At 47.5% G+C, this 14,630-nt stretch overlaps 1 protein-coding gene across 2 annotated transcripts in view; it reads right to left on the bottom strand.

Annotated features, from left to right (window-relative positions):
- Positions 1-12,572: 12,572 nt before the first annotated feature.
- LOC136640847 (regulator of G-protein signaling 2-like) overlaps positions 12,573-14,630 on the bottom strand; it is a 28,910-nt gene continuing 26,852 nt past the window's right edge. For both annotated transcript variants that reach the window (XM_066616206.1, XM_066616207.1), the window contains exons 6-7: positions 13,775-13,941; positions 12,573-12,993 (exon numbers count right to left, since the gene is read on the bottom strand). In XM_066616206.1, coding sequence (XP_066472303.1) covers positions 12,802-12,993; positions 13,775-13,941 — 359 coding nt within the window. In that variant the 3' untranslated portion in view covers positions 12,573-12,801. The remainder of the gene's footprint in view (positions 12,994-13,774; positions 13,942-14,630) is intronic.

Raw genomic sequence — 14,630 nt, 5'->3', positions numbered from 1 at the left:
AGAAAGGCTTGCGGCTTTTGGGTAGCGCCCCAGAATGCCTTGGGGCACCACAGCCAGTGTTAGCCCATGACCCACCAAAAATCAGGTTGCGACCCATGGTTTGGGAACCGCTGCTCTGGCCCACAGGGTTGCCAATTCTACAGCATTGAAGCGGAGTCTCCAGGAATCTGTGTTGATCCCCAGGTGACTCCTAAAAGCAATTCTGGAGATTTTGACAGGGTCTCCAGAAATTCCTAATGTGACATCGCATTAGGAAAACAAAAACAAAAACGGACGGCAACAGCTTGGCCAAGATGGTATCTGGATTCTCAAAAACAAATAAATGAGCACAGGTGAAAAAGGTGAGAGTGAAGCCAAGGCTGACCCATCCTTCAGACTAACTGAGGTGGGCGCCTCAGGCAGCAGATTGGTGTTGGAGCACCCACTCCATCTCCCACTCTCCTGCACTGCTGCTGCTGCTGCTCTCATTCCCTGGACTGGTAAAGGAAGTGCGGGTAGAGCAGAAGAGGAGGTGCAGCAGACAGGAAAGTAGTGGGGTTGAGATTCTTGGTAGAACTCTAGCCCTCCTCCTCCACTCTTCCTCACTTGCCTCACCAGTTAAGGGAGAGACAGCCTTCGGTTCACCAACTCAGGCCCCAGGAAATCTTGGGTCAACTCTGGTTGAGGGTCCCAAAGTAACGTGTCAGCAAAAACACACTTCCTTGTGAATATTATTCTCACGTTCTTCCCCACACAAAGAATTTTTTTTTCCTCAAAAGGATGCTTTTGCACTTCCTCTCTCCCTCAGAACAAGCAACATTTTTTTTAAAAAAGAGATCTTCCTCCTCTTGTCTCTTCCTCCTCTTGTCGCTCACTCAGCAGAGGATATACCAGAAAGAATCAATGAATCAATGGCGATGCCATCCGTTGCGGTGGATACTCAATCGTGATACTATGAATGCCAAGGGCCTTTTCACAGCACAAACAGGAACAGCCCTATTCACTACCCTTTATTTACATCTTACATGCAAATCTGCTTGAGGGTAGTATCCTAAGGCAGGATACACTAACTACTAAGGTCGTACATAAGCTGTTGTAAGGTGGTACAAGCTGCAACTTCACTTCCTGGCAAAGAAGCACAGCTGAGAAGCAGTTGCTGCATTCTGTTCTGTGACCACTCCGAGGTTTGTCAAGTCTATATAGCCTGATCCCACAAGCACTTGCAAGAACAGGGTGCAACCACTGCTTCTTGAGCATTGCTAACCCAGAGGTGATGTCACAGCCCCAGGTATTTTAGGTTTGGTGATACTTTAATTATCAGGAGAAACAGATTGAAAAACACTGTCCCATGGTCTTCTTTCATTTGAGGAAGAAGCTCCAGTTATGCAAGGGTGGGGAAGAGAGATTTTCATGCATTTTCCTCTTCCCTCAGCCCCTTCTTGAGGGTCCGAGAACCCTCAGGAATGAATTTGGCGTGGTGGTACAGGGGGCCTACACAGAGAAAGAGGGATTGGAGAAGATCGCCCCTCTCCCCTTTGTACAAACATTTAGATTATGCATCCATGGAGACTAAATTCCCATCCCATCAAACGCAAGTTGGGCTACGGCCTTTTTGGTGGTGGGACGCCATTATGGAAGACTTTCCTCAGGGAGCTCCACTTGGTGTCTTTAGGGCACCAGTGGAAGATGTTATTTGCGCCAGCCTGATCTTCTGAGTAGATGGTTTTATTTTTGCAGTGCATAGAGACTATGGTGAAACAGATGGTTAAACTCAGGTTGACCAGATGTCATAACTGTAAAAGAGGACAAAGCACCCCAAAATGTAGGCCATCCTAGAAAAATGTAGGACATGAGAAAATAAAAGCTCATAACACTCGTATATTGATTTCATGTGGTTAGTTTAAACACTATATTACCAATATGCCAATAAAGGTTTATCGAAGTAAGTAGTATTCAGTTTAAAACTATATTACATTTAATTTACTGATGACAAGAAGGCTATGTGCTGCTTGCAAGGGCCCATGCACAGCGAAAAGGAGGACACTAAAGTTCTTTTTCAGGATACGAGGCTAAAAAAGAGGACATGTCCTGGAAAAGGGGGACATCTGGTCACCCTGGTTACACTTTTTGTGTTTGTATCGTTAATGGTAGTGCTGTTGTTTTAATCTCTTTGTCACTCTAAGGCTGCAATCTCATACACACTCACCTGGGGAATAAGTCCTGTTAAACTAGAGGGAGCTTCCTTCTGAGAAGACGTGAATGGAATTGCACCATGAATGCCATTTTGATTGAAAAGCAGGATAGTGTGTTCATGTAATAATATGAGTGGTCTACAGGTCCTCTCCTCAACTCATCTTCACATGACAACCCTGCAAGTTTTGTTAAGCTGAAAGATGGCAGCCGCTGAAGCTTGCTGAAGACACTACGGCCAAACAGAGGTGTGCTGACCCCACCTCTTGTCGGGTTCTTTGAGTTTTCCTTGAATGTTTTCTTAGTTGTTACACTCCAGGTTTCCCTATTCCAGATTGTATGCTTTGTTGTTCTTCACATTACCAGGGAGAGAGGATGAGGAGGTGCAGGGCTGATGTTTTGTGCGCTCCCTGAAGCATTTGGTGGACCACTGTGAGATACAGGAAGCTGGGCTAGACGGGCCTTTGGGTTGATCCAGCAGGGCTCTTCTGATGCTCTTATGTCTTCTGTGACAACAGCTCATTGCCATCTCGTCTGTTCCCAGTCTTGGGAAACAAATCCAAATTCATTTTGAAAGGCTGAGTCATGCATTTCAGGGGCGTGGCTCACCTTCCCTTTTTGGGGCACCCTAATATGCGATGAAATTCTGGGCAGCCAGTCAAGCTGCCACATTGACACAAAATCTGCAATTACTGCAGCATGGCAGTACACTTGCTGGTCTCCGTGGAGGGAGGGAGGTGAGTTCTCTCCAATGGTACCCCAGCCCTGGCATGGGACTTGGCTAACCTCCTTTCAGCTTTCTAGATCTGTTAAGCTGACCACAGCGCAGGATGTAGGTGCTCTGAAGACTTGGGCAAGTGCTTTAAAACTATTTCTAGTGCCAGTGCAGTATTTTTGCAACAGGGGATTTTTTCAGGGGTGTGAGAACCTCTGAGCACTGAAATAGGAATCATACATGTGTGTTCAACCTCTAATGAGACTTAGAAGGCGCACCTGGCACTCTGGCCTTCCCAAGACTGAATGTATAGTAGTTAATTCCAGAGCCAGAGTTGGCCCAAGGCCTCCTGGTTTCTGAGGTGATGTGTCAAATGCTGCCATTCCTCAGTAGCATAGCTAAGGGGGGTGCAAAGCAATAAGTTTTGCAGGGAACCTCACTGTGTCATGCAAGCAGCCCCTTCCCACTCTTTCAAACAGTTCTCTGCTTACTTGGGAGTCAGGCCCACTAAAATTAGTGACACCTACACTGCATGAACAAATATGTATGAGATACACCTGCTCCTTACCCTGAGCAGGGTCCCTGAGAGGGCTGAGGAATGCATTCATGACCCTCCTCAAATCTGTGTTTTGACCCTCAATTCTGGGAGGAAACTGGTCTGCTACAGGAGCTCTTTGGCTTGCGGATCTGCTTGCCATGAGGGAGGGTATAGGAGGTCAGAGACACAGCTGCGGGGCTACAGCTGCTGCAGAAGGAAGTTTTGGTGCACACAGGACACTTTCCATTCTAGTGTGAGCCTAAATACAACAAAGCTCATTTTCTGCAATGATTTTCTATAACTAAAAGATTTTAGAGAGACTTGGGAGTGTGTTTGGTTTTCCGTATTACTGTACCTAGCTGCCTGTACACACTGTACCTAGCTGCCTGTACACACTGTACAGGGTGTGTGTGTGTGTGTGTGTGTTAGACCCTGGCTCTGCATTGGGAATCCCGATAGACCTGGGCTCCAAAGACTTTTCCAGCTGTCTTTTCCCTGCTCTATTCCACTCTTTGGGAAGGGACCCAAAAGAAACTCTGTACCCCCTAATAAAATTCCTTTTGGTGACTCTGACAAAGGGGCACCTTTTAAAGTAGGGGGAGAGCAACTGTCCCTCTTCACCACAGTCATGGCCTTTTTTTCGAGTGGCTGTTCTGTTGTGTTTTTGTTGTTGTTAGAATGTGAGCCCTTTGGGGACAGAGAACCATTTAGCAATTTATCCCAATGTAAACTGCTTTGTGAACTAGTTTTCGAAAAGAAGGATATATCAAGATGCTTAATAATTAATATTTGCGTTGTCATTTTTTTAATTTAACAAAGGTAGTATTTGTTAAAGGTCATAACAGAGGTTTTATTTATGCAAGGGTGGTTCACAATTTTTTAAACAAGAGAACCTGATAAATACATAAGAAAAGCAAACACTAACATGATATAATCAAGGAAAAAAAGAACAATGGCATGTAAATACCAAGTCTCTTTTCCTCCAAATCCTGACCATGGTTTTTGCTTGATTTTTTTGTTTTTAAATATGCCTAGCTATAAAGGTTTCAGTCCTGCATCCCCAGATATGCTGAGAGGGTTTCCCAGGAATTTTGGTCCATCACAATGAAAGTGAGCAGCCCTCCTCCTCATCTTGCCAACTTCACAATGATGCAAGCCCCCCCCCCCCCCGGGTCATAATACCAGCTCTTATAAAAAAGCTCCCCCTGCCTGAGCTTAGCTCAGTTGCCTCACAGGTAAGACTGGCTGCAGTCAGGTAAGTATGGGTGGGACCCTGGGCCCTGGACCCCGTCCGATCCCCCTGCGGGATGAAGATGCACGGAAGAAGGCGCAGATACAGAGCCACACAGACAGGACAAGAAGCCAGCTGGTGAGCCACCCACCCCTCCCCTGCCAGCCCAAGATCCCAAAGACCCACAGTCCCCACTTGCCCCAAGCTTACGCGCCCGGGGTGGTATGACCTGGAGCACAGTCTGATGCCACTGCCCACGCCATGGTGTTAGGCCTGAGCGCCACAACAACGCAAGGGGGGCATTGCCCTTGGGCTGCCATCCAAACCACACATGGGATGGCTGTAGCTCCACACTGCCTCAAGGAGCAGAAATGGCTATGCAAGACAAGAAGCTACCCGATGAGAAGGTGGAGCACATGGAGGGCTTCAGTTGCCCCCTCAGAGGCCACCCAGTCATGTCTGGGAGCCCCCCCCCCAAGTCCACAGACAAGGAAGGCCCACTGCACATGAGATGGGGACCACCAGTCTCTCCCCCACTGTGCTCAGGTTTTCCTTGACTCATTTTTTAAAACCATATATGGCCACAAAAAGGATTCAGTCCCGCATCCCTAGGTGTGCTCAGAGGGTTGCCAAGCAACTAAGCCACTTTGTTTTGTCATGCTGAAAGTGAGCAACTCCCCCACCTTCACCTGCAACCCTCCCAATGTGACCTTTCCCTCCCGGGTCATAATGCCCCCTCTTGGGTCAAAAGCTCACCCTGCCTAAGCTTAGCTCAGTCACCTCTGGGCAGTCAGAGAGCACATCCCAGGTGAGGATGGCTGTGCTCGGGTAAAGGTGGGTGGGGTTGGAGTCTGCAGTGTTGATCAAAATATATGGGGCAGGATGCAGAACCACTTCCACCCACAAGACCAGAAGCCAGCTGCTGATTCCCTATTCCCCCCCCCCACCTTTTTAAGACCTCATAAACCCACAGACCCCTTGCCCCTCATTTGACATGGAAGGGGGATCTCTGTTCTTTTCAGGTCCATGTTCCATTGAGAGGTCAGCGATGCACTGGAGACAGTCCTGGTCTTGGGCTGTCATTCGGCACCTCATCCCACCCTGGAGGGTGAGTGGCTCTCAAGAGCTCCCTCTCCCCCTTGTGAGAGTGCCCTGACAAAGGCATTGTCAATTGGTGATGTCACACACCCCTCTGTCCTTGTCAGCCCATTCAACATGGGGGATGTTTGAACTTTTCAGGACCCACGCAGCCAAGTGTGAGATGGGAAGCTGCACTGGTGAGCTCCTTCCTCTTGCATCCCCCCCGTCAGTGCCTCGATGTAGGCACTGTTGATGTCACACACCAATACTTCCTCTTGCCCACCCATGTGACAACAAGGGGGTTGCCTCCTCTGAGCTCCACAACAACGCAAAGGTCCTGGGGTGGAAGAGCCTGGATATCACCAGAGGTGGAGGGGCCATGGCTCTTGGGCTGCCATTTGGATTACATGGGGTTTGAGGCATGCAGTTCCCACAGCTGGTGACGTGCTGATCTCGCTCATCCATTTCACAAGGGGAGGTGCTCTTCTTTCCAGGTCCATTCTCCCATTGAAAGGCCAGGGATGTGTCTTCTCTTTACTTCCACAGACATTCCTGGAAGATGGTGTTGGGACATTCTCATCATTGTCATGGCGGCCACTGTTGCCATGGGCAGCAGTGCCCCTCACTGCTCTGGCATGTTTCCATGGTGACCCAGGCCTGACTTGAGTCTCTCTCTTTTCCCTGCAGGTTCAGCCTCAAAGTCTGAGAAGAGGACAACAGCCTGACTCAACCATCCTGACCATTGTTTTAAGGGCCCCATCAAAGCCCGGCCATTACCGGCGGATGGGGCCTCGAGGGTAGCCGCTAACGTGAGTAAGGATGCAATCCTAACTGACTTTCCAGCATGAAATAGCTGTACCAGTGCAGCTAAGTCAGCGCTGGAAAGTTGGTTAGGACTGCGCCCTGAAAGCACGTTCCAGCCACGCGGATGCCCAGCTGCGGAGAGATGGTCCAGGGGTGGCTGGTCAGGTCTCCCTGAAGGTTTAGCCTCGAAGCCTGAGAAGAGGACAACGGCTGTGACGACCATCCTGACTCAACAAGGGGCCCATCGTTTTAGGAGCCCCATCCTATGCCCGGCCATTACCAGCGGACGGGGGCTCAAGGGCAGCCGCTAACGTGACTAAGGACACAATCCTAACCGATTTTCCAGCACTGACATAGCTATACCAGTGTGGTGTGCACTGCATCCTGCAGTGGGGAGGCAGTCAAGGGGGCCTCCTCAAGGTAAGGGCATGTTAGTTACCTCACCTTGAGGGTTTCATTGCAGCTCAGTCAGTGCTGGAAAGTTGGTTAGGATTGCGGCCTCAAATCACGTTCCAGCCACGCGGATGCCAGGCTGTGGAGAGGTGGCCCAGGGGTGGCTGAGCCTTAGTCAAGTCTAGCTGAAGGAGTGCCCAACCTCCCTTTAACTAGGCAATGCATTCTTCAGGTAGTGTCAGACAGGTGAGCTTTCTATTGGACCTTGGGCAAGTCTAGTTGAGAGAGTGCCCACCCACCATTTAACCTGACAGTGCAGTCCTCAGGTAAGGCTAAACAGGTGAGCTTTCTATTAGGCCTTGGTGAAGTCTCGATGAGAATGTGCCTCACCCACCATTTAACCCGGCAGTGCAGGTGTAGCCGGTTGCCCAAGTTGGAGCCGAGAAGGAATTTTTCCCGGCTGAACCCACATTGGCCCCCGGGGAACGCAGGTTTTTTGCCTTCTCTGCACTGCCTTCCTCTTGGGCTCCTGCCCCTTGGCATGGCGCTCAAAAGGAGTTAATGAGTGGGGGTTTTCGGGGCCACCCCTTGGAAGGTCCCGTTAAAAGTACAAGACTGAATGCATAGTAGTTAACCCAGAGCCAGAGCTGGCCCAAGGCTTCCTGGTTTTTGAGGTGGTTGTCAAATGCTGCTGTTCCCCACTAGTGTAGCTAGAGCAGGGCGACCAGATGTCCTAACCACAAAAGAGGCCAAGCACCCAAAATGTAGGACATCCAAGAAAAATGTGGTATATGATAAAATAAAAGCTAAAAGCACTCTTATATTGATTTCATGTGGTTAATTTAAACACTACATTCTTGTTAAATTTAAACACTACATTACATGTAGTTAATTTATTGCATATATATTGCATATAATTTATTAAATATAAGAAGGCTATGCACTGTCTGTCTACAGGGGGCCACTCGTAGGGAAAAGGAGGACATTTAAGTTTTTTCTCAGGACATGAGGCTAAAAAAGATGACATGTCCTGGACAAAGAGGGCTCCTAGTCACCCTGAGCTATTGGGGGCGCAAAGTACTAAGTTTTGCAGGGAGCCTCACTGTGCCCTGCAAGCGGCCCCTCCCCCTCCCCTTCGGAGCCATTCCAAGTGGGGAGAGAAAAATGGAGGCGTTCACCTCCATTTTGCTCCCCCCCAACGAGAATGGAGGGGGAAGAATTGGGGGGGGTCAGAGAAGAAGAGGAAGTGTGGAGGAAAGTCAGAGATGCTCTAGCCCACCACTCTCCTCCCCTCCACATGTACTCCCCCTCCTCCTTTTGCAATCCAGGGAGTCAAAGAAGAAAGGAGTGGGTGGATGGAGGTGGGTGGTCTGATCAATCTGCTGCCCGCCCAGCCTAGATCTGGCAAAACAATACCCAGAGCAAGTTGAGAAGTTCACCACCCTATCGGGTCAGACTGATTTCCCCCACTCACTCTCTCTCTCTCTCTCTCTCTCTCTCTCTCTCTCTCTCTCTCTCTCTCTCTCTCTGTGTGTGTGTGTTTTAAACCAAGCTTGTTGTGACACTTCTATTTAAAGGATTAGATTTATTTTTTAGCACTGGAAATTTTCCGGTCAAAAATGACAATAGCAGCCAGACCCAACTGCACCCAGTTCTGCTCACTCCAAATTCCCCTTGGTGGATTTTTCAAGATAATTTTCACTTTTTCCTGCTGAAGTGATCTAGACAAAATAAAAAATAGAAAAATAAAAAACACCCATTCAGTTAGTTTGGTTGTGAGCAGGGCAGGGTGTTTTAAAGGGGTGTGGTGAGGCAGCAATTTAAGGAAGTTGTTAGTTATTTAGGGAAGGTGTTACTTTTAAGAGAGCACAAGTTTCTGCAATTAAAAATAACTGTTCTTAAGAATGTAAGTTTTTGACATGAAGAGCTCAAAGGCGCTTGGGTCTGTCAAGTGGATGCTAAACAGTTCTGTGGGTCATGAAATCCCTGGTTTTCCATTCATACATCTGAAGTTGTACCTGGTTGTGAAGACAACTGGCTAAGGTGCTGGGGCCTGGGTTTTTTCCCCCCAAGCTCCCTTTTTTCTGTTTCTGTCTTTCTTAGATCTATGCAGTCCTGCAGAGCATACAAGGGAAGCCCCCTCACTTAACCCATTTAAGAGGGTTAAGGCTACTAAAAAACTCCATAGTCAGGAAATTAGAGGGCAGGTCCTCTCCTGGACTGAGACCTGGTTGAAGACCAGGAAAGAGAGAGTGGGTGTCAATGGACAATTTTCACAATGGAGAGAGGTGAAAAGCGGTGTGCCCCAAGGATCTGTCCTGGGACAGGTGCTTTTCAACCTCTTCATAAATGACCTGGAGACAGGGGTGAGCAGTGAGGTGGCAAAGTTTGCAGACGACACCAAACTTTTCTGAGTGGTGAAGACTAGAAGTGATTGTGAGGAACTCCAGAAGGATCTCTCCAGATTGGCAGAATGGGCAGCAAAATGGCAGATGTGTCTCAATGTCAGTAAATGTAAAGTCATGCACATTGGGGCAAAAAATCAAAACTTCACATATAGGCTGATGGGTTCTGAGCTGTCTGTGACAGATCAGGAGAGAGATTTTGGGGTGGTGGTGGACAGCTCGATGAAAGTGTCGACCCAATGTGCGGTGGCAGTGAAGAAGGCCAATTCTATGCTTGGGATCATTAGAAAAGGTATTGAGAACAAAACAGCTAATATTATAATACCATTGTACAAATCGATGGTAAGGCCACTCCTGGAGTATTGTGTCCAGTTCTGGTCGCCACATCTCAAAAAGGACATAGTGGAAATAGAAAGGGTGCAAAAGAGAGCGACTAAGATGATTAATGGGCTGGGGCACCTTCCTTATGAGGAAAGGCTACGGCGTTTGGGCCTCTTCAGTCTAGAAAAGAGGCGCCTGAGGGGGACATGATTGAGACATACACAATTATGCACGGGAAGGATAAAGTGGATAGAGATGCTCTTTACAATCTCATATAACACCAGAACCAGGGGACATCCACTAAAATTGAGTGTTGGGAGAGTTAGGACAGACAAAAGAAAATATTTCTTTACTCAGCATGTGGTTGGTCTGTGGAACTCCTTGCCGCAGGATGTGGTGATGGAGATTGGACAAGTTTCTGGAGGAAAAATCCATTATGGTTTACAAGCCATGATGTGCATGTGCAACCTCCTGATTTTAGAAATGGGCTATGTCAGAATGCCAGATGCAAGGGAGGGCACCAGAATGAGATCTCTTGTTATCTGGTGTGCTCCCTGGGGCATTTGGCGGGCTGCTATGATTTTCAGGAAGCTGGACTAGATGGGCCTATGGCCTGATCCAGTGGGGCTGTTCTTAGGTTCTAACCCAGTGTGTAGACCAGTGTTTCTCAAAGTGTGTTCCTAGAAGATCTGTGGGTCTTTGAGACTCCTTAAGGAGCTCTATGAGCACAACATAAGTGGCCACACTTCTGCCCCCTGCCTGGTTTGCTTATCCATATCTTTTGCATGTGCCTCTCCTTTCTGAGTTTCTCCTTCCTCATTCTTTTCCTGTTGCAGCTCAATCCTGTGCCCTGTTGTGCATGCATACTTCTCTGGGGCTCCCTGAGACTCTGCACATGCACCAGCAGTGCTCCCCAAGACTCCTTTTAGGAACATAAAGGGCTACGGGGACTGAAATGTTTGAGAACTACTGGTGTAGACTGATGGACTCAGACCAGAGAGATGTCGGTTCAAGCTCATCTAATGATTAAAACAATTCAAAGGCCTAAGTACAGAAAGTACAGCATTCTTGATCCCTGTGAAAGAGATCTTGGTGTGGCAGTGGATCACAAGCTGAACAGGAGTCAGACTTGTGATGTAACTGCAAAGAAGGCCAATGTGATTTTAGGCTGCACTAGTAGAACTATAACTGTTTTAAGTCACAAAAAGTAGTGGTTCCTTTTTACTCTATGCTGGTTGGACTCGTCTGGAGTACTGTGTTCAATTCTGGATGCCACACTTTATGAAGAACACTTTGTGTTCTCTGCTGCCCCAGAGAGTAGAACCAGACTTAATGGGCTTAAGCTGCAAGAAAGGAGATTCCAGTCGGATCTCAGGAAGAAATTCTTAATAGTAAGAGAAGTTTGGAAGTGGAACCAAACTCCAAGGGAAGTGGTGGGTTCTCCCTCACTTGAACTCTAGGCTTGACAGGCGTCTTTTGGAAATGCTCCAGAGAAGGCTTTCCTGCTTCAAGCAGGGGATTGGACTAGATGGCCTTGAAAATCCCTTCCAGCTCGGTGATTCTATAATTCTGTGAACCAGTTTGTTCAAATCTGGACTGAACCTGAGTAGACATACAACTCCCTCTGGTGGTGAACTTTTGCAAAAAGAAAGCATTCCTTGAAAAGTACATATTTTGAGGAAGAGAATTACAAGTGAAATTGCCACAGTTGCAAAAACAAACCCTAACAGAGGATACTGAATTTCTTTTGGGAATGGCTGGAACTGTGGGTGCCTCTACCCAAACCCGGACTTGGTGTGCATGTTCTCCAGACCAGTTGGAGAACTAGTCTCTTAATGCCAGTTGTAGAACTGGGGCCTTGGACTTGAAGCCAGAAATGCAATAGACAGACAGGAGATGCTGCTCTTTTGACCAGGCAAATGCAGAAGGTCAGGCCTAGACAATCTTCACTGAGTGCCAATTTTAGAGGTGAATATTGTCTAATCCTGGGGCTCAAGAGCCTGGAATCATGGTGGCCAATGCTGGTGCCAGGTTACTGAGGATCCTGCAGCAAAGCCCTGTTCCATGGCAAACCCCCCCCCCCCCACACACACACATTATGTCATACCAGGTCCTATCACAGCCACCAGCACTGAGGGTTGGCCTGATCAGGTAGGCCATGTGATGGATGTGGCCTTGGCCAGTGCCCAACCTGGCTGAACTCTAATTCCAATCCTGCTGAGAATCCTAAGAGCTTGGTTTACCCAGCCTCAGGCCATCAGTTCATGGTTGACCACCAAAGTCTCTGACACCATCCTTGCATGGGCTGAACGGAAAGGGCTGAACCATCCTTGCATGGGCTGAGCTCCCTCACCTTGTTCCAATCTGTGCCACAGGATGTAGTGATGGCACCTGGCCTAGATGCCTTTTAAAGGGGATTGGACAGATTTATGGAGGAAAAGTCCATCATAGGTTACAAGCCGTGATGTGTTTGTGCACCTCCTGGTTTTAGAAGTAGGCTACCTCAGAATGCCAGGTGCAAGGGAGTGCAACCAGGAGGCACCTATGGCCTGATCATCCAGGCCTCTTCTTGTGTTTTTATGTACTTAAGCAGGAGAGAGTCTCAGGATGTTGATGTGTGCACATAAACTCAAACTCCATGTTTATGCAGGCTGATCATGGAAGCACTGACATTCCTGGAGCAGAGGCAAAACTCTAGGTTTCTTCAGGCGCCTGGCCGGAGGTGTAAAGCGGCTTCTCCGTGGAGACGGGGGGGGGGTGCTTTACACCAGGGACCTGAAGAAACTTAGTGTTTTAATCCCCCCTCCAGGAACACCAGCACATGGAAGCACACGACACACAAGGCTTTCTCGGTCATTCTAATTTTTTTACATCAGTGAACAAAAACTGTTCCAAGACACATGGGCAGAGCTCCAACTTTCCATGAACTATTTTCTCCTCCAAAGCATTTGTGTATGTGACAAGTCCACCATCTCTCTTGGCTTTGGTCACTGCCCTCTGAGAATCAGTCTCTCTCTCACTCCCCCTTTTTGGCTGTGCGCAGTACAAAACAAACAAAACTCCAGGGTATTGATGGGACTTATCTGTGGTTTCTCCTCTCCTAGAACGGTCCCAGAAGAGAAGAACGGGCAATAACAAGGCAGGTTTACACAGGCCCATTGGGCTGCTGTCCGTGAGGCTGAACCAATGCTTGGTAAGTGAAGGAACGGAGGAATCTGGGGTACGAGTCTTTCTCCATCAGACCAAAGATTCGTCTTTGGGCCTGTTCGAAGCAAGAGCGGGTGGGGAGCAAAATGTTCCGGTTGGTGATGTCTCTGGTCTGGGAATCCAAGTTCACCTGCAAGATGACATGAGGGTGAATTGTGTGCATTTGGGGGAAGTAAATAATGGCAGTGATGTATCCTGCAACTAGTACAGTGTGATAAATGTTAGTAGTTGTTGCATCAGCATCAGCAAAGAACCAAAGCTCTGAAAGCATTCCCATGGGTCAGAACTGGGTGGCACGGCCAAACTGTCAAAGCCTTTGGGACAAGGTCAGTAACCAAGAAGGAAGTCAGTAAACCAACAGGAGGGCCGGACTAACCCATAGGCTAAACACAGCTGTAATCAGCTCTTGGCCAGCTGTAGCCCAGATACTGCTGGATGACTTCTGGTTAGTCCATTCCTCCTAGTGGCCTCTTACCATATGATAGATTTTCAGAGATCTGAAAGTGGTACAAAACAGGCATAACTACATATGGTGCAACAGGTTTGGTAGGATTCTGCATTGTTTTAAAAACCTATAAACCTGTTTGATCACAGGCAAGAGTGGGACCAAAAAAAAAAAGACTGCATACATACAGCATGGAAAACAATCTTTCTTGTTGCATCACCTTCTGCCTTCTAAAAAGTATTATCTCGCTGCAGCCATAGCTTCAAGCAGGAAATGGAAATGACACAAACTCAGCTACACACTTCCTGCAATCTCCATCCCCCCAAAAGCAGCAAGAAGCTTTTGATATGATGCCTGATGACTAAGAGGAGGGCAGGAGGGATGATGTGGCCCTTCACCCTGACATCCATAATTCCAGTAGGGAGTGAGGATCAAGGGTTTGGGAGCCTGGATGGTGATATACTACCTCTTTGGGAGCCTGGATGGTGATATACTGGTCATAGATTTTTCGGGCATTGTCCTGTAGCTTGTCACAGCCCCGAAGTTTCCGGTATTCTTCACAGGCCATCCAAAAGTCCAGATTCTCTTCACTAAACTCTGACTCCAAAAAAGAGCGGAAAGCAGCTTGACCACCTGAGATGAGATGAGCAGGCAAAAATAAATGAATAAGCAAATTGATCAGATCAAAGGCAAACACTTATGGGGAAGTTCTCTCCTTTTACAACAGTTTTATGAGTGTCAAACTCTCTGAAATAATCCAAATTAAATTTTTGGAATAAATTAGGCAAATTCCAATGTGAAATGTTTTGGCAGAGGAGATGGTGATGGAGGAAGGGGAATGCTTCCTCCCTGCTAAGTGGGCAAGGAGGCACCTTTTAAAATAACATCATTGAGCATGAAGAGACCAACTGTCCCATTCATTCCAGCAGAGAGCCCCTGCCGGTCTTTTTCTTGTATTTCCTTTTAGACCAGGACAGGGATAGGGAAGCATCATCTCAATCGTTTTACTACCTAAACCACTTGGATAATTTTTTTTGTCTGCAAACTGCTATATAAACATGATGACTTTTCTAAGCTTTTCTGCACAGTCATGAGGTCTAGAAGCTTGAAAGAGAAAAGAAGCAAATTAAAGATAGGTCCAGCTGGAACCCTCCCCTGACAGCTGTTTTTTGTCTCAAATTTATTATGGGAGATAAATGCCTGACTCACTTTAGATGGCTGATGAAAATTTTAAGGACACCTGTCTATTTTGCAGTACATGATAAACATCATCACTGGAAATCTTATAGATGAATTATAGATGAATTCACTTAACATGAATC

This window comes from Tiliqua scincoides, chromosome 2, assembly GCF_035046505.1.
Source record: "Tiliqua scincoides isolate rTilSci1 chromosome 2, rTilSci1.hap2, whole genome shotgun sequence".
NCBI lineage: Eukaryota > Metazoa > Chordata > Lepidosauria > Squamata > Scincidae > Tiliqua > Tiliqua scincoides.
The sequence above is the reverse complement of the archived record's forward strand: the minus strand, read 5'-3'. Positions and strand labels throughout refer to the sequence as shown.